The following is a 20299-nucleotide window of genomic DNA, read 5'->3' as shown; positions in this document are numbered from 1 at the left end:
GTTTCCCACCCAACACCAAAGTCTCGGCACCCTAAAAACACGTCTACGATGACTTCTGACCCCCCCCCCAATGCTGTGCTGGCGCCGGAAGTGGCATTTTCCCTCAGATCCTCTCTGGCTAGCGGAGCTGGGTCTTTGCCCAGTGTCTCCAAGCCTCTGCGTCTCTTCCTCCTCCCTTGGAGAGACGTCCCGGTGAAAGGCTAGAGGAGGAGGAATCTCGACAGAAGTGGCTGGGGTTCCCTGTAACGTAGAGAGGTTTCCTCTCGCGAAGGGCTGCTCTCCCAGTCCTCCTCCCGAGGAGGACCTCTCTCCTTGCCCTCCTCATGAGCAGGACTTCCACCCAGCCCCTCCTCTCGAGTAGTCCTCCTGTCCCTCGCCTCCTCGAGAGGAACATCCTTGCCCTGGCTCTCCTCCCTAGTAGGACCTCCCCTCGCCCCCTCCTCACGAGGAGCCTGGCGATCCCTGACAGTAAAGTACATATCAAAATATTTGTACAAGGAGGTAGCCACCCTAACGTTTGATTCAATTTCTGGATAGTAAATTAATAAACAGACTAATATGGAAAAATGAGAAATGGGGGAAAGCTGAAATGGGCAGATTTCCCCATCACTTCTCAGTCCTGACTCAATTCTTCTTCTTCTTCTTCTTCATTGAATTTGTATACTGCCCTACACCTGGAGGTCTCGTGTGCTTGTTCCCTCCCTAGTAACAACAGTGACACCTACAAGGAGGTCTTTGCTTTCTTTGTCCAGGTCTGCTTGATAGGCCAGAATTTCCTCTCTCTCTTTCCTCAGAATCTCCAGGCAGTGACAGATCTCTCCCTAAAGAGAAAAGGAAAAACTCACATTTGTTTGAGATACACAGAGAGGAGATGAATATTATACTGGCTTCTTGCGCCCAGCGGCCTTGCTATAACAGCGAAGTAGTTTACTGGAGGAAATAAAAGTCCAGAGGTTTTCAACCTTTTTGGGTCCACGGCTCCCTCAACCAACTACCTTTTTTCTGCAGCACACCTGTGGGGCTCAGGATCCCAGTTAGGTCACTCCTTGCTTGCAGAGCTGGCAGCCTCTCACCCTTTCTCGAACACCCTCCCGGCTCTCTCAGCCTCCTCTCCTCTCCCTTCTCCTTGGGAGTCCCAGCCTGACTTCACATCTTGAGGTCCCAGGGAGAAGGAGGAGGAGGAGGAGGAGGAGGAGGAGGAGGAGGAGGAGGAAGGGCTAAGGCAGGATCGAGCCTGGGATGTATCAGTCTAGCATCAAAGAGATAGTGAGGTCAGCCCAAGAGGCTAGAGATACACGAATAGAGCAGCGCTTCTCAAAACTTCACCCATTCCAAACCCCTCTTCTGCAAGCATAGGGCTTTTCCACCCTTCCTCTTGACCCAGCTGCTTTGCCACTTAATTGGGTCAGATGGCAATTGAGGTTTTCTGCTACTTGTCAGTCATTTTCTCTGCAGTAGCCAGAGCCCATATGTGCTTGTGCCACCAGGGGAGATTTAAGTGCTGCAGCTTCTTCCATTTCTGGGCCAAAGTAGTTCTTGCTGTGGCCAGAATCCACCTTAAGTAGCTCCTTCAATCAGAAGATTGCTGTCTGGTCACCCCGCAAGTTCAAAGGGGCCAGCTTCTTTTCACTGTTATTACTAATAAGTGGCATTATTGACATTGCATGGCACAGGAGCATTTCTGCACCACCGTAGTAGAACAAGTCAACTTTTTCAAGGTATTAAAAGGCATTTTTAAAAGTTTCTTCAGAAGCAGAATGGGAATCTTATCTTTTTTATATAATAGCACAGGTCCAATTCTGAGTTACTAACATGAGTTTGGCCAAACTGCGAGAGGCAGTGAAGGATAGGCGTGCCTGGCGTGCTCTGGTCCATGGGGTCACGAAGAGTCGGACACGACTGAACGACTGAACAACAACAACAACAAAATTCTGAGTTGTCATGAAAAAGTCATATTTCCCCCTAGTTCTTTGCAGAGGCTACTCTGAACCGCGTAGTCCTTTGCCATTCGGGATGGGAGGAGATCCTCAGCCCCCCCCCAAACCTCTTTGCACAGGCCCCACAGCACCCCCAGAATAAGCATGCTCCCCAACAGTAGGTGCTTCCACCACCCCCCACTCCAAAATCTGCTTCCAATAGATACTGGGGGGGGATCCTGACCACCTGGTCATCTCCTGGCCACTAGTTCCCCCCCACACAGCTGACCCCTTGCTGCTTGCAGGGCATTGAGGAAGCATCCTGATAGCCAAAGGAGACATGTTGTGTTGTTACGGGAAAAATCCAGGCACGAGGCTACTCAGCTACCTGGCCGCCAGGCAAAAAGCCTGCGGGTTCCTGAGGAGAAATAAAAAGGAGTCCAGCCACCAACCGGAGCAAAAGCAAAGATCAAAGTTTATTGCCCAACAGGTTCAAGTCAGGACTGAACACCTGGGAATAGGTTGCAAGAACTTTTCAAAACTTTTCTGGTTCCCACAATGCATCTTGTTACATGTCATAATTATGTCACTACTACATAGGTGAAACCTTAGAAAGGGGGGGAGGGGGAGGGTTATACATGATTAACATACTGGTAAACAAGATCAACATGGAGGAAATGAAATGCAAATCAGTGGTAAGCCCTGATGTATTCATCTTGAGTGTTCCTGGGAATAGAACAATGGGATTGCCTGGCCAGGTCTATCACCCTTCAATGGGTCCAGAGGAAGGAGATATGGCCTGTGTTTAACTGTCAATTGCCCTATGTTTTCCTGTGTCTGTGCCTTCCCGCTCAAGGGATCATGGCAGAGGCTGAGCAGTCTTGAAGCCCTTGACCAAAGTGGCAAGATGGCGGTGGAACCAAGACTCTGGGAGTTTGTGTACTGCCCATGTAACAATGTGTCAGGGGCAAGGGGACATTGTCTAGAGGGGCTCCCTTGAGGGCATAGATTCGTTCCTTACTGCTCAGCTTGGGAGACTTCGTTTAGATGACCCCCCCCCCCCGAATTCCATAACAGAGTGTATGTGCAATTTACATTTGTAGTGTTCTTCATATGTACAAAGCAACCTTGCTGGGGTGTGTGTATGAGGTTAACCCTTTCTTTCCCCCCCCCAGGCCCCAGTTCAAATCTTTGAAGCTGCTGTGAATATTTCAAGGGAAGATCCCTTTGTCCCCCTGGCAGAGGGAAAGACTTCAACTCCCTCCTCCCAGACCTCACGCTTCCCCTTGGCTGCTTTTTATGTAATAAACAACCACCAATTCATGCCATGCCTACTTTGGACCTGAGAATTAAAAAGAAAATCTCCCAAGAAGAATCCACAGCTATTTCTCCCTCTCAAGATCCGAGGATCTCCTACCTTGTATTCCTCGAAAGCCTCCTCCAGAGGAATCACCTTGTGACTTTCATGTTCCTTTGATTTGTCACATACCAGGCAGATGGGGGCTTCGTGGACTTTGCAAAAGAGCTTCAGGGGCTCCTGGTGCTTCTCGCAGACTCTCCCTTTCCCTCCTTCCTCCTTCCCCTCTTGAAGGCTGAGATTCTGGGCTATTTCTACCATGTTAGCCAGTTGCCGATTGGAGATGAGGCTCCTTCTCTGGACTCTTTCTCTGCACTGAGGGCAGGAAACCTCTGCCTCCGATTCCCCCCAGCAGTGGATCAGACAGGATCGGCAGAAGTTGTGCCCACACTCTGGGATGGTCACTGGATCCTTGAAGTAATCCAGGCAGATGGAGCAAGTGGCTTCATCAAGGAGACGCTGGATGTGACCCCCAGAAGCAGCCATGGCTCCTTCGCGTCAAAGACCCGAGTTAAGTTTCGTTTTCTCAGTTTTCAGCTGCTGGGAGTTTCCGTTCCTGGAAATGACTCAGAAACTCAGTGACCACGTGATCTTTTTTTTAAAAAAAAAACATGCCCTCAGGTGTTTGCATTTGCTGAATGTTTTCTGTAGAAGCAGCGAATGCTTCTGCATTGCCTTTCCATGCTTTTGATTACACACATGTACCTAGTAAGGTATGGTATTCGTACTGTAACATTTTCATTCATAGGCTTCCTTGCCTTTTTGAATTGGATACCATCTGCTTCTGCCCTAAATGGATGGGTTTTGATTTAGCAAGCGGGACTTGATTCTGTGAAGGTAACTCCTTAATTGCGCATTTCTTCTAAATCCAGATGAAACTTTCCTAGTTTAACGAGCGCAACAAAATTGATGAACTTGTTCCAGTGATACCAGCTTTTCCAAGTCTGGTAGTCATTTCCATCACCAGCTCCCCCCTGCTGCCCCCAGGGGCGTCCTAGCCACAGAGGCTACTGGCACAAGGGCGCCTCTGCCCTCCAGCCACGCCGACAGCGCCGCTCTCGCCCACGGCAGCACCACGCCACTGCTTCGGCCTAGCAGGCAGAGGCAGAGCAGAGCTGGCAGCATCCCTGCCCGCCGCACCACGCCCTCGGGCTGCCTGCCACGCTCGGCCCTGCCTGGCGGAGTGCGGGTTCGGCGTCATGTCGTCGGTCCTGCTCGTGGCGGGCGAGCAAGAAGCAGAAGGCACGCCATGGTGGCGTTGGAGGGGGGACAGCGCCTCAGAGGAGCTGAAGCAGCAGCTGCTGATCAGCCAGTCCGCGGTGGCCGCTGGCTGTGCCGTTGACCAAGCCCAGCAGTTCCTGCAGGCTGCCCACTGGCCGCGGATGGGCCGAGGGAGATGCGCGCCTGCGGGGGGGGGCGGGCTGAGCCGCCTGTTGGGTTGGGAAAGGTCTAATATAGGGGGAGGGTCGGTTTGTAGGATCGGAGTGGGATGGCGCTCTTGTGTGGGAAAGGGGGGGCGCGCCGGAGGGATCTTCGCACCACGGCGCCAGATATGCTTAAGAAGGCCCTGGCTGCCCCCTTGCCTCTTAGCGCCCCCCCCCCATGTAATGCCCCCTCCCCTTTCCCAGGGGGCACTACTGCCCACTCTGGGAAGCACGCTTTAAACATGGCCATGAGCACAGAAACAGTCTGGCAGCCAATGCAGCTGTTTTAGGGGTTCTAGGAGTACCAGCGGCAACCCTACCCAGGGATCTGGCTGCTAGCTGAAGTTTTGTGAAAAGGATCTAGGAGTCTTGGTAGACCATAAACTTGACATGAGTTGACAGTGTGATGCAGCAGCTAAAAAAGCCAATGCAATTCTGGGCTGCATCAATAGGAGTATAGCATCTAGATCAAGGGAAGTAATAGTACCACTATATTCCGCTCTGGTCAGACCTCACCTGGAGTACTGTGTCCAGTTCTGGGCACCACAGTTCAAGAAGGATACTGACAAGCTGGAACGTGTCCAGAGGAGGGCAACCAAAATGGTCAAAGGCCTGGAAACGATGCCTTATGAGGAACAGCTTAGGGAGCTGGGTATGTTTAGCCTGGAGAAGAGAAGGTTAAGGGGTGATATGATAGCCATCTTCAAATATAGAAAAGGATGTCATATAGAGGAGGGAGAAAGGTTGTTTTCTGCTGCTCCAAAGAAGCGGACACTGGGCAATGGATTCAAACTACAAGAAACTTTAGGAAGAACTTCCTGACAGTAAGAGCTGTTTGACAGTGGAATTTGCTGCCAAGGAGTGTGGTGGAGTCTCCTTCTTTGGAGGTCTTTAAGCGGAGGCTTGACAGCCATCTGTCAGGAATACTTTGATGGTGCTTCCTGCTTGGCAGGGGGTTGGACTGGATGGCCCTTGTGGTCTCTTCCAACTCTATGATTCTATGATTCTGAGTCATCTCCGAGGGCAGCCCCATACACAGCACCAGCACATTGCAGCAACCCAATCTGGGAGTCCGTGGAGAAATTGGATTAGCACTCTGACCTGCCACTTCCACGTCTCAGCTTTCCGATGGCTGGTCAGGAAATCCTCCACCAGGACCAGGTCTTGGTTGCAACTCTCTAACCCTCTTCTCTGACGCAGCTTGTGAGGAATGATGGCCAGGAACTGCTCCAGGATCAGCAGGTTCACTATAGTGGGCCGTGCAAACCACTGTTCTGAACGGTAATGCTTTTTATAGGGTAGGGGGCACAGGGCTTGCATTTATAGAACCAAAAGGGGGCTTGTTGTTTAGTTGTTTAGTCGTGTCCGACTCTTCGTGACCCCATGGACCAGAGCACGCCAGGCATTCCTGTCTTCCACTGCCTCCCGCAGTTTGGTCAGACTCATGTTGGTAGCTTTGAGAACACTGTCCAACCATCTCGTCCTCTGTCGTCCCCTTCTCCTTGTGCCCTCCATCTTTCCCAACATCAGGGTCTTTTCCAGGGAGTCTTCTCTTCTCATGAAGTGGCCAAAGTATTGGAGCCTCAGCTTCAGGATCTGTCCTTCCAGTGAGCACTCAGGGCTGTTTTCCTTAAGAATGGATAGGTTTGATCTTCTTGCAGTCCATGGGGCTCTCAAGAGTCTCCTCCAGCACCATAATTCAAAAGCATCAATTCTTGCATGTTACCTGGTTTTTCCTACGAGTGTTGTATCTGAGCTGCTATGGCCAGTGATCAGGGGTGATAGGAGTTGGAGTCCATCAAGATAGAGAGAGCAGCACATTGGCTATCATTAAGGCAGGGGTCAGCAAACTTTTTCAGCAGGGGGCTGATCCACTGTCCCTCAGACCTTGTGGGGGGCCGGACTATATTTTTTGGGGAAAATCTGAATGAATTCCTATGCCCCACAAATAACCCAGAGATGCTTTTTTAAAGTGGCAAGTAGTGCCCACAAGTTGTTGTAGTAAAATAGCCAAAGGAGAGGTTGCCACACAGCTAGAGGGTGAGAGTTCGGCTTACCTTTAGAAATGTGTGGCAAAATGTATCTTGGCTTCCAATAGAAAAGGACCTCTTTTTCAGGGCATCTGAGGCAAAAGCAAAAGGCAGCAAGCTGCCTTGCAGAGGGAGGTTTCAATCCAGCAACCTCTGGGTTATGGGTGAGTAGGACTATATCAGCATGATGGTGGAACTTTCATATTTACTCCCTTTTCCTGGGGATCCCTAAGATGGGAGTTCACCTTTCACAGCTGCCTCACACTGTATTGACAACTGCAATTATTATTATTATTATTATTAATTGAATTTATATACCGCCCTATGCCTGGAGGTCTCAGGGCGATTCACAGAATAAAATCAAAATATAAAACCACGAAATAAATAAAAACAACAACCCAGCAACACCCCCCCCCCCAAAAAAAAACCACATTTGAAAAGGGCATAGGATGTCAATTAAATCAATCAAAAGGCCTGGTTAAAAAGGCGAACTTCTCTGGGGAGAGCATTCCACAGGTGGGGAGACACTGTCAAAAAGGCCCGTTCTTGTGTTGCCACCCTCCGGAGGCACACGAAGAAGGGCCCCATAAGCTTCCTCCCCACTCAGCCCTCCCCCCACTTCAGTCATCTTTACCTTATAAGTAAGTAAACGGCCTCAGTCCTGTATACCTGAAGGAGCGTCTCCACCCCCATCATTCAGCCCGGACACTGAGATCCAGCGCCGAGGGCCTTCTGGCGGTTCCCTCACTGCGAGAAGCAAAACTACAGGGAACCAGGCAGAGGGCCTTCTCGGTAGTGGCGCCCGCCCTGTGGAACGCCCTCCCGTCAGAAGTCAAGGGAATAAACAACTACCTGACATTCAGAAAATATCTAAAGGCAGCCCTGTTTAGGGAAGTTTTTAATTTGTGACTCTGTATTGTATTTTGGTATTTGTTGGAGGCCGCCCAGAGTGGCTGGGGAGACCCGGCCAGATGGGCGGGGTATAAATAATAAATTTTATTATTATTATTATTATTATTATTATTATTATTAGTGAAGTTAGGAGCTTTTGCCCCAAATTTCATTACTTATCATTTGCATATTATTTTTATGTCCATTATCAGTTTGGAAATATCCTCACAATCAATCCCTTCTAGTTCCTACCACCTTGGACCATTTAAAGTCCTCAGTGAATTTGGCCACCTCATTTTCACCCAGAAGATTTCTAAATAGCGGATTCCTTCTTTTTGAATTTTAATCTTCTTAGTTGTTTACCACAGAGAAATAAGGCCAATCAAATTCCACATCCCACCTGCAGCTCTCCAAAATTTGGTGCTCTCACTGACAGTTGGGGTTCATTTCCCAGTCAATGAATATTTCTTTCCTTTCATTTACTTGTTTATTTATTGCTAATGCTTAATAAAGACAGATAACAGCAATCAAGTGACGGAAGCTTTTGAGGAAAAAGATTATTTATTGGGAATGTTCAGGTGTTTCCTTTTCTTTAAAATCTCAGCTGCAGAGGAAATTCCAGGAAAGGGAACCAATTTTTGTTTTGTTGCTTGTGCTGATTGTGACTAGAACAAATCCTCTCAAAGGGTCCCGGAAAAGCTGCCAGAAATGCTCTGAGAGGGAAATGCTGGTTTTATTTCAGTCATTCTGGTCAGGAGAGAAACTCCTGCTGGGCCTGTGAGGCAAATATAGTGTCTTCAGGAGATACTGAGCTGAGTTTTGCCTCCACCCAGACAAAAGAAAGGGAGGAGGGTCTCTCCAGAGAACAAGGCTCCCGAGAACGTGTAGAGTTCGGCTCCTGAGTCAGCGTCAAAAAAAGACACACGTCCCCCTTCATAGTCCAGTGTCACTCGGATCCTCTTGAGTTCCCCGCTTGAGGATAGAGGAGGGTCATCAGGGGAGGTGCAGGCCCAATACTTGCCTCCAGACTTCTCCACAGCCCAGATTCCTCCCTCAGGACTGAAGGGAAGAAAGCTCTTTCTCTTCACAGACTTCCTGGCGACCCCCACAGTCCACCATCCCTCGCTTCCCACAGTGACCTCCCAGAAATGTCTGCCTGCTATGAATCCCTCACGTCCCAACACAGAAGTACAATTGTTGAATCTCTCAGGATTGTCGGGCAGGGCTTGCCTATTATCTCCCAATCTCACACTTTTCCGATCCTCAGACAGGATGAGCCTGAGATAGGCTGTGTCTGGATCCAGAGTGACATTTGCTGTTGGGGGGAAGATGAGGGAAAGAGAAGAGAGGTAGAATCAGCCGAGAGTCAGAGACGGATATCCTGATCCGAGAAACAGCCCAGGAACCAGATTCCCTCTCATAAAAACAGGACTTATTTTGCATTGCATTTAGAGTTAGGACCCTCCTCTCCTTCTTCCAGACTCTCATCAGAATAAACTTTGAATAAAAACCATCCTTGTTATTTTTATATTCAATATACTTCCTATATTGCGCCCTTCCTGTCAATTCACAAATCTTCGGAGTAAAAACCCCCAATAATTTTTTATTCAGCTCTGCTTTGTCAGCTAAGGAGAGGGAGAGGGCAAAAGAGAAGGGAAACTGCCCTCCTTTGAAAACACTCTGTGTGAATTGGCTATTTAGGGCTTCCAGGGGATGGGGAATGAGGACAACCAGTTTAGATAGGCAGAGAACAGCCATGGACCCTTTAATGACCTCAATATGGTTAGAATTGGGGAGTGTCAATGCAAACCCAATTCTGCCTCAACTGGAGGCAGGACTAATGCTGCCTCAAGGGTTCCCTCTCAATGAGGGAGACAAAATTAGGCAACCTAGCAGATAAATGGCATTCCTTCTGGAAATTCCCACCGCAATTGTATTCCTTTGTTTCTGAGAAGAGGAGCAAATGAACAACTGTAATTTCCCTGCTGTTTCTATTCTCACCACAGGGTGTCACCTCACCACCAATCCAATTCTCTTTTTTATATATAAATCATTTTTATTAAATTTTCCACTTTAACAATCCAGTCAAATCACATTAAATATTCCAAATTATACATATACATATCAAATAATCCAAATATTCTGCCAAATTATCTTTTTGGGGGGACTTCCCATGCTTCAAGTTTGGATGGCTCTGATCATCTCTTCTACCTCTACTGCATTTCATAATCATTTCCGGTGGTTCCTGTTTCTTTCTGTTGCTGTCCTTCATTCTTTCGCAGCCTCTGAGTTGTTCCCACAAGTGAGTTAAAACAAACAATGTTGTGTTTCTGTGTGGATTTTATGTCTATGATTCCCTTCCATAAGTTCGCGGTATCTCCTCACACATTGCTGTTTCTGCCGAATCAATCCAAAAGTCTTTTCACTGCTGGCAGCCTCCATCTTTACATAGCCACCAATCCAATTCTCAACATCAGATGCCCTTTTAATTTTGTTTGGGTTAAAAAGGTAAAAGTACCCCTGACCATTAGGTCCAGTCGCGGAAGACTCTGGGGTTGCGCGCTCATCTCGCTGGCGTTTATCCGCGGACAGCTTCCAGTCACGCTCTGGAGAAACCAGAGCAGCGCATGGAAACGACGTTTACCTTCCTGCTGGAGCGGTACCTATTTATCTACTTGCACTTGACGTGTTTTCGAACTTGGGGTGTGTGTGTTATTGATTTTTGTTCTTGTTTTTATCCTGTATTTTGTATTTTCTATCTTTCTATTTTTAATGTTGTGAATAGTCCTGAGATCTACCGATAAAGGGTGGCATACAAATTTAATAAATTATAATAACAACAACATATTTAATGGTTTTCCCCACAAAGTAAGATTGAACCAAGATATCTACAATTCCTTAGTCCTGACATTGGGGGAAGATTCAGCTATAGGAGGCTCTAACAGGGAATGCAGCTATTTACAAGGCTGCCTCTGAATCCTGGGGGTGTCAGGCTTGAGGAATTCTCTCCCCCTCACCCCGTTGGCACTATGGCGTCTGTCAGTGGATGATTGCCTTTGAGCTCTTTGTTCTTGGACCCTTAACGAACACTGCGTTTTGGGAGAAGGGGGGCTGGTTATGCTGTCCAGTGATGTGTCAACTTGTTGCTGTTCTCTTGTCTCAGAGCTGCTATCTTCCTCAACGCCCTGCTGTAATTCGAGACTTTCTCTCTCCTCTCGGGGAAACTACAGAATGTCAGGTTTAATATGTCACCTTCGCCCCCCCCCCACCTCCTTCTGGTTTTACGCTGGTCTTCTAATCTACTCTTTCTCCTGCTTTTGGGAGATTCTGGCACTACAAGCCCCTCCTCATCTGGAGTCAAGTCTAACCCCCTCCTTTCTCCTGCATTTCAGAACTGGCAGGCAGCATTCCAGAGCGAGAGAGGTTCATCCCACTTTTACTGTGTGAAGAAATCAAGTTCCTACTCCACCCTGGCTCTCCCACCTCCTCTTCGGATTCCTCTCTGTCTGTCACAATGGGAACGTCACTACAGAGGCCCTGGACAGAGAACCCCCTGCCTTTTTGCTTGGGCACTGTCTTGCCAAATGTCCTGGTTTGCCACACGCAAAGCAATGGCGAGTCTCTCTGCGGCGTCTGCCTCCCTCCATCCATGCAGCTTCAGGAGTCGCCCTCCCTGCTGAGCCCAGCTGCATCGGTTCAGGAGCATCTTCCTGTCTGGGTGTACTGCCAACTCTCTGTTCTGGCATGCTAGGAATGTGGCTTCTCACAAACATTGGCCGTCCTTGCCCCCTCTTCTCCAACACCCTCCGCTGCTGTCTCAGGCCAATTTGCAGAGAAGCTCGTACTAAATCATCCAAAGATTCAAGGGGCTCCATTCTCCACAATTCATCCAAGATGGATTCATTCAACCCCGCTCGGTACCAAGCGGCCAAAATCGGACTGTCTGCCTGCCACCCAAGCTTCTGCATCAACAAGCTGAACGAAGTCCAAAAAGTAGAGACTGAATCATTGCCCTGACGTAGGTTCAGCAGCTGCTCCTTGGCCATATCAATCTGCAGGGGATCTTGGAACATGCTATCCATCATTTGCACAAACTCCTCCAGGTTTGAGAGTGCGCAATGCTTGCTTGCCATAAGAGAATGGGTCCATAATTTAGCATTCCCTTCCAGCATACTGATTAGATAAGCGACTCTCTCCTTATCAGTCTTAAATTCTCCCGATTTTACATCTAGAATATAAAGCGCTTCTGTTTTAAAAGCTAGATATTCATCAGGCTCTCCAGAGTATCGCGGTGGATTAGCCACATGCATGTTACTTGCTCTGAGCGTCCTCTCTGCCTCTAGGTGTAATCTCTGTTCTCCCAGGGCTCCTGCTAATGTATCTAATTGTGATTGCAGCTGCCAGCTGTATTGCCGAAGTTCATTCAGGGGGTCTCTTGGCTCTGCTGCCCCAGCAACCACTGCTCCAGCCCCCGCTGGGTCTTGACCTTCCACCTTTGCCGCTCTCTGCCGTCCTTCTGTGTGAGAGAGATTGTAGTCGAGTCAAGCTGTCAGGTTTAGTATGTCTCTCCCACACACGAAACAGCACGCTGACAGTTTTATTACTTTCAGATTTGTTCAGCAATTATAGGGTTTCAGCAGTCCGAGTTTCCTCGGGTCATCCGTCACTGTCGGAGTCAGTTGACTCAACTAGATTCCTTTTCCAGCCAAGGCAAGATACTCTCCACCTCCCCCCCCCCTTTCCAGTTTTACGCTGTTCTTCTAATCTACTCTTTCTCCTGCTTTTGGGGGATTCTGGCACTGCTAGCCCCTCCTCATCTGGAGTCAAGTCTAATCCCCTCCTTTCTCCTGCATCCTGCTCTTTCAGCTCTGTGTTGCTTTCAGAACTGACAGGCAGCATTCCAGAGCGAGACGAGAGGCTTATCTCACTTTCACTGTGTGAAGGAATCAAGTTTCTACGCCTCTCTGGCTCTCCGCACTCCTCTCTGGATTCCTCTCTGTCTGTCAGAAAGGGAACGCTCTGACACAGGATAAGGGTGTGTGTGATCTCCATCATTCCTGCTCCTCTCCCCCCTTGCCCTTATCAGTCCAGTCCCTGACAGGGGATGGGAGTCAGAAAATGGCGAGAGCCTCTGCTTTTCTGCCCTGATTGAAGGCTTCCTGGTGGCATCAGTTTAGCTCCTGCTGGAAAGAGGATTCTGGGCAAGATGGACTCTTCTTCTGACCCAACAGAGCTCTTGCAAAGTGCTTTGATCACATGGAAAAGTAACCAAACTCTCTCTAGGAAGGAAATAACTCTTCCCTCCTTAGTCTGCACCTTCTCACCCTGTCTGTGCCTTCAAGCCCACCTTCCCTGCCTTTATTGTACATAGGAAGAACTCAAACAGCAGGGATAGACTCAAGTGCTGGGTCGCTTGAAACTCTGCAGCACAGACACTTTCACCCCCCTGAAACACCCTCCCCCCCATGAATTTGGGACTCCATGTGAAATTTACCTTTCTGATGTTTTCCGAATGACAGAACCTCTGAGGAAGCAAAAAGATATAATGTTTAAGGGCCTACGCAGCTATATCTAAAATAAAAATAAAAAATATCATTACAAAACAATGCTTCATAACTTATCATCCGTTGTTTCCTTATTCCAAGCGAAAGATTAAATCATAGAACAAATTACTAATGAGAAAACTGTATGACTAAGAAATTCAAACAGCCAACTTGTCTAGCTGCTATTCCTGCATTGCAGGAGGTTGGACTAGATGACCCCTGGAAACCTTTAAAATTCTTAAACCTATTCTATGATTCTATGTGAAAATCAGAAATGGTAAACCGTACTGGAAAATGGCAGAATAAAATTATTCAGAATCCATGAATGAAATGAGGATCAATAATGGATGGCAGTGCAATTTCCATCTTTTAAAAGGATGGAGAGCTGGAGGAAGGTTAACATCTGCCTGAAGTGAACAGGTGGTAAAAAGCTATTTAAAGCCAGAATTTTTAGACATGCTGACACTAATGCTGATGGTCCCAAAGTCTAAAGAACAGACTGTTCAACACCCATGAAACACCAGTCCCCTATCCCTCCTGTTCCTTCCCCGGAAATTTACCTTCCTTAAGCTGTTCTCTGAGTAACCAAGCACCTGAGGAAGCAAAAAGAAATAAAGTGTAAGGGCGACTCTCTTCCACCTGAAATAAATCTCCATATAAAAATAATGCTTCATAATGTAGCATTATTATAATTTAAGGAAAAGATTAACTAGTAGAAAAAAATAATTGTAAACAAGAAAACCATAGAAAGAATCTATGGAAATAACTAAAGTTTTAAAACTCAGCAAACATAAAGCAAGCTTACAAATAGCAGAACAAAAATATTCAGCATTAATCTCTGAACTTTGTCACTGAAATTGGACTCCACATTGGAGGACTGGAAGGGGGGCAGAGCAATAGGAATCCTGTAAAAGGATAAAGAGGGGAGATGGAGGCTAGCCTTAACATTTTCCCCAAGTTAAGTGGTGAGGAAAATCATTAAAACCAAAATTGTGAAACATGAGAAGTGAAGGTTGATGAAGGAGGATTGGCAGAGCTCTCATGCAGAGGAAGCCCTTCCTCACAAATTTTCAGATTGTTAAAGAGCATAATTGTGCCCTTTGTGGTTCATGTGCTCTTGCTTCCATCCTCGATGGGGGAACTCTCAAGGAGATCTTGAAGGCTGAAGCGCTAGATATGGCAGCTGCAGGGGGACATCTGCGGAGGAGACGGCTCAGGCCTTGACTCCACTGCTGAGAAACAAGCCTGAACAGGAGGCAGAGGGGGAACTGGGGGCTTCTCAATGCCCTTTGATTCCATTCAGAGCAGCTAAAGGTAAAGGTACCCCTGACCATTAGGTCCAGTCGCGGACGACTGTGTGGTTGCAGCACTCATCTCGCTCTATAGGCCGAGGGAGCCGACGTTTGTCCTCCGACAGCTTCCGGGTCATGTGGCCAGCATGACTAAGCTGCTTCTGGCGAATCAGAGCAGCGCACAGAAACACTGTTTACCTTCCTGCTGAAGCGGTACCTATTTATCTACTTGCACTTTGACGTGCTTTTGAACTGCTAGGCGGGCAGGAGCTGGGACCAAGCAACGGGAGCTCTCTCCGTTGCAGGGATTTGAACCGCTGACTTTCTGATCAGCAAGCCCTAGCGTCTGTGGTTTAGACCACAGCGCCAGCCACGTCCCATTCAGAGCAGGAGAACCTCCCCAGATTGTGTAGACAGATAACCAAAAGGAAAAGGAGGTTGTGTATAATTGTAAACAGATACATACTGAATGAAAGAACCCTGATTTTGATATACACTTTGATATGCCTCTTCTTCTTTTTTAATCGTGACAGACACCATTTCTCTTCTCTGAACCCCCCTGCACCAGAATGACAATGTATATGGGGAATTCTGGGGGAAATAAAATAATGACTGCATCACCAAGAAGGAAGGTATCCTGGTGGTACGCATGTCTGTGGTGAGAACAAAATACAAAACAATAAGAGCCAGGCGTGCCCAGCTTTGGACTATAGGCAACGACTGTTTTGCACAGGGGTTATGTTCTTGACCCCTGCCCCTCCCCCTTTCCCGGTCACTTCTGGGTTGCGGTGATGGATGTGGTCACGGTCCCACATAAATTAGCTGTTGCCTGTAATATATGCTCAATATAAAACCCTTGAAGCCATTTTTCATTACCTTTGAATTGCTTCATGACATCCTCCAGGAGAGGGTTTATATCACAGAATTCTGAAATTCTCCCCTTCAGCTCTGGAGGGAAAGCCAGTGGATTCACCAACGCCTCTCTTTTCTCATACCTGGTGAAAAGAAACACAATGTCAGTCTGTTCAAATCCACAGTTCCACAGAAAGGAATTGAGAGAGAGGAAGAGAGCTGCAGACAGGTAAGCACAGAGGGGACAGTTTCTTCTTCTGCACTACGGACTCCACAGCAAGACATCTCAGGACCAGAACAGCAACTGCAGGCCTCTGAGTCTCCCTGCTTATATTTACTCAAAGAAGAAGCACCATCATGTGATATCAGGGGGCATGAATTCTCTGAGTGCCTGATGACAGCACAGCATCTTTCTCTAGATGTCCCCAGAGAAGGTGTAGAGAAGAAAAAGACGGCTGCTGCTGTTCATATACGTGAAATGTTCCTTATAACCTCTCTCCTGAACCTGAATGACACATTGAAGTTACAAATCACAGGATCAGGAACAAAGGTACACCACCAACTCTCTTCCTTGTGAGATTTCCCCCCGTCTGGGGATATAGCACACTTGGTGAAGTGGCCAAGAGAGTGCTGCAGAGCAACTGCAGTAAGTTTCCCTTGTTTTGTGTGCGAGGAGAACAGCTTCCCCTTAGAGTAAATTCAAAGTATTTGTTTCTTGAGCTTGGTGATATCTTGCTTTGATATGTAGATAACCTCTGCTCTACAACCAAATGATCTCAGAGGATGAGGCAGACCTTCCGCAGATGTACAAGCAAGCCAAGTTAATGGTCAAAAGCCCATTATACAATTTAAATAAGTAAAACAAAAATTAGCAGGGGAAATGGCAGTACTTCACCTTGGAAACCACCTCTGCCTAAAAGGCCCCATCATGGCACAGTCTCCGAAATTTTCCATGCAACTTCAATAAAATGAAAAACTCTTACAGTAGAAAGATCTTTTCCCAAGGGGTCATTCATGACCTGCTCAGCAGGATAGCCTGCGATCGTATCCAGGAGAAGTTTGAGGAGCAATTCCAAGGGAAAACAGAAAACAAACTCCAGGACCCCTAAACCCTCACAGATCCTGGTGTATTTCAGAGGTAGAAGTCCCATTATCTCCCCCACAGTGGTCTTATGTGAAAGACTTTTCCCAGTCTTATGGAGTGATGCTAATGGAAATGAGCAGGATCCACTTACCTCTGCAAGGTGCTTCTCACATCCTAGAGGGGAAAAGAGGACAGAAATCACTGCACACCACAGGCCACACTAGGAAGACCCCCTCAGACCCTGCAATGGAGGAACACTCTGGCCCTCTGATATCAGTTTGGGGTAGGAACAGCTACATCAGGTAATTTTCTGCAATTGGGTGAATTGTACACATTACTTGGCTGGAGAGCTGCCTTGGAAAGTCCACTGAAGTGCAAACATTGATGGAAGATTGTGACTCTGTGTATTGATTTATAAAGAGCAAATGAGGCAGGTTCACCTTTAAGTGTGGGCTCAGTGGAATTCCCCACCCACCTTCGGATGTCAAAAAAAGTGTGCTCAGTGCTGGAGCTCACATCTGCTTTGATTCATTTTACTTTTGGTAAGCTCTGAGGTGACCTAAGCAACTTCTGGGAAGCCCACTACAAGGCATGAAGACAGCACTGCCAAACTGGAAGGCAATAGGAGGCAAACTATTAGCAAGGAGGAAAAAACAACACATGGTTCCATCAACAGCGCAGAAGAATCTCTAGTTTGCATTAAGGTAAGGAAAGCACCCCAGGTCTCTTGGTGCACCTGTGCATAAGAGACTAGACTAGAGACTCCACCTACTAAGCTCTTTTACTGCTTGCATAAATTAAGGAGGCACATAATTTTTTGCAGACTCGTCCTTGGGCTGTTCCTGCCACCATCTTACCTGCAGGAGTTCATTTGCTGGCTGCAGACGCTTCTCCTCCATTTCCTTGACCACCTTTTCAAGACAGGCGAGTTCCCTGGAGAGTCTGGCCAGCTGCTCGTTCCTTTTCCTTGCAATCTCCTTCTCCACCTCTTCTATATGATCCAGATGGTGTTTTTCTTGTTCTTTGAGAAACTCTTGCAGTTGTCTGAACTTCTCCACTGTCTTCTGCCTCCCGGTTTCTGTTAATTTCTGCAAGAAGCAGGAGGGGAAAAAGAGAACAGAATCTGAAATACGGCCAGTCTTCACGACATCAGGAGGGGAGTTATGAGATCTCCGCAGGAAGTGCACTTTTAATGACTTTTTTCTTACACATGAAAAAACTTCCAGTGGCTAAAGAAGCAGGGGAGGCAGAAAGGAATACATTCTATTTGCCATCTCTATTTCTGTTGCCTTCCATTTTGTGGGAAGCAACAGCCCTAAAGCATAGAGCATTTTTCTAGACATGGAGGTTCCTTGCACGATTTTATATTCAGCACAGAGCCTAGGGCTTGCTGATCAGAAGGTCGGCGGTTCAAATCCCCGCGATGGGGTGAGCTCCCGTTGCTCGGTCCCAGCTCCTGCCCACCTAGCAGTTCGAAAGCACGTCAAAAGTGCAAGTAGATAAATAGGTACCGCTCTGGCAGGAAGGTAAACAGCATTACTGTGCGCTGCTCTGGTTCGCCAGAAGCGGCTTTGTCATGCTGGCCACATGACCCGGAAGCTGTACGCCGGCTCCCTCAGCCAGTAATGCAAGATGAGTGCCGCCACCCCAGAGTCGGACACGACTAGATCTAATGGTCAGGGATCCCTTTACCTTTACCTTTACATAATCAAGATTCTAAGATGTTCAGAGAGCCTCCAAGGGCACAAAATACCCCTCACTTCAGACCTGTGCCATTCATGAGTACAAAGACAACAACAATAAAAAATGGAGGAGGAGGAGGGGTGGCAGAGCTAACATGCTCATGCCCAGCACTCTCCTATTTAAGGTAAAGGTAAATGTAAACATGAGTTTGGCCAAACTGCGAGAGGCAGTGAAGGATAGGCGTGCCTGGCGTGCTCTGGTCCATGGGGTCACGGAGTCGGACATGACTGAACAACAAAAATGTAAAGGACCCCTGGATGGTCATTTCCAGTCGAATTTGACTATGGGGTGCAGTGCTCATTTCCACTTCAAGCCAAGGGAGCCAGAATTGTCCACAAACAGCTTTCAGGGACATGTGGCCAGCATGACTAAACCGCTTCTGGCACAATGGAACACCGTGACGGAAACCAGAGCGCACGGAAACGCCGTTTACCTTCCCGCCAGAGCGGCACCTGTTTATTTACTGACACTGGCATGCTTTCAAACTGCTAGGTTGGCAGGAGCTGGGACAGAGGAACGGGAGCTCACCCCGTTGGGTGGATTCAAACTGCTGACCTTGCGATAGGCAAGCCCAAGAGGCTAAGTGGTTTAGACCAACATACCACCTGCATTCACCTCCCCTATTTACTTTAAAGCTTCAATATGGCGTGCGTCTCCTGCAGATGAACAAGCGGGCACATTCAGAAACCTATTTCATTAACCATTTTTATAGTAATTGTCTCAAGCAATCTATGTTCTGTAGAACTGGGCTGTCAAATGGGAAAGAAATTCAATTTAGTTTGCATTCAAAACACAGCAGTCCCCCGAAATTCACACTTTTCTGAGTTTCCCAAGTTACTCCAGCCAGGAAGCGTTTACATAAATGCATATATGGGGGGGGGTGAAGTATGAATTAAGATTTATTTATTTATTTAAAGATTTATTTATTAATATAAATAGCTAAGTAACTAGAATAATATTAGGCAGTGCTTTTTTCTGGGGGTACATGGGTGGGGGTACTATGCATACCCCTAAACATTTTGTGAATCTAAGTTTGACCTCATTAAGGGGCAGTATTTCAATATGAATAGGAAAATAAGAGTAGCCTACCCCTGAACATATTTTTTTTAGAAAAAAAGCACTGATATTAGGGAAGATTGTCTTGCAAAATTTTAAATATAAGGAAATTGCAGATGAAAATATTTATATATGGAGAAATCCACTCTAAAATCTGATTAATTTTCAGCATGGTTTTTTTTAAAAACAAACAAACAAACAAACAAATGTGGAAAAATGAGAAATGGAAAGACACCGAAATGGACAGATTTGCCCATCCTGACTTGATTCATAAAGTACTTGCTCCCTGCCTAATAATAATAGTGATACTTACAAGAAGTTCTTGGCCTTCCTTGTCCAGGTCTGCTTGATAGGCCAGAAGTTTCTCTTTCTCTTTCCTCAGAATCTCCAGGTGGCTGCAAATGAGTCCCTAAAGAGAAAAGAAAAAAACTCGTTAGACAGAGAGAGGAGGAGGAGGAGAGAGGAATTGACTATTTTGCTGATTTCTAGTTACTGAAGGCATTGCATGTAATAGTTTGTAGCTTTGTAGTCCTCCTCCCCCCTTCTATTTCATCAATTCTTTTTGAGAAGATATAAAATGCAACAGTTAATGTTTGCATTTTTTAAATAATTATAAAGAAGTCTTGATAAAAACATAAGAGTATGGGGGGCATTTTTAGCAGTCTTTGCCAACCTGCTGACATCCAGAAGTTTTTATTGTTATTTTTATTAACATAAAATAAAAAATACAGACAAAAGAATAAGCAAAAATAATAAAAGTTACAAAACAGTGTAGAGGTTGTGCACACAGGTCCCACTTCCCAAACACAATTAGATCCTTGGAAATCGTTCATTAGGCAAGCATTCACATAATGAGGCTATGATTTCCATTATTTCCTACGGAATTACTTCTAATGTGGGATCTGTCTCCTTTCTTCCCCCCTCCATGTTTTTTCTGAAATGGCTGCAGCCAATCAGCAAAAAAGAGACAAAGTAAAACAAAACAAAATCGAAAGTTCTTTCTAGTAGCACCTTAGAGACCAACTGAGTTTGTTCCTGGTATGAGCTTTCGTGTGCATGCACACTTCTTCAGACACACTGAAACAGAAGTCACCAGATCCTTAAATATAGT

General features: G+C 46.8%; 1 protein-coding gene across 1 annotated transcript in view; it reads right to left on the bottom strand.

The window, feature by feature from the left end:
- The window catches only part of LOC117042443 (zinc finger protein RFP-like), a 30646-nt gene that overhangs the window by 7923 nt on the left and 2424 nt on the right, over window positions 1–20299 (bottom strand). The window contains 8 exon segments of the mRNA XM_033141988.1: window positions 726–821; window positions 3334–3813; window positions 5799–5971; window positions 8793–8933; window positions 15267–15448; window positions 16541–16563; window positions 17247–17477; window positions 19502–19597. Coding sequence (XP_032997879.1) covers window positions 726–821; window positions 3334–3813; window positions 5799–5971; window positions 8793–8933; window positions 15267–15448; window positions 16541–16563; window positions 17247–17477; window positions 19502–19597 — 1422 coding nt within the window.

Source organism: Lacerta agilis, chromosome 2 (genome assembly GCF_009819535.1).
Source record: "Lacerta agilis isolate rLacAgi1 chromosome 2, rLacAgi1.pri, whole genome shotgun sequence".
NCBI classification, from domain to species: domain Eukaryota; kingdom Metazoa; phylum Chordata; class Lepidosauria; order Squamata; family Lacertidae; genus Lacerta; species Lacerta agilis.
Note: the sequence above shows the minus strand (reverse complement) of the source record. Positions and strands in the feature narration are given on the sequence as shown.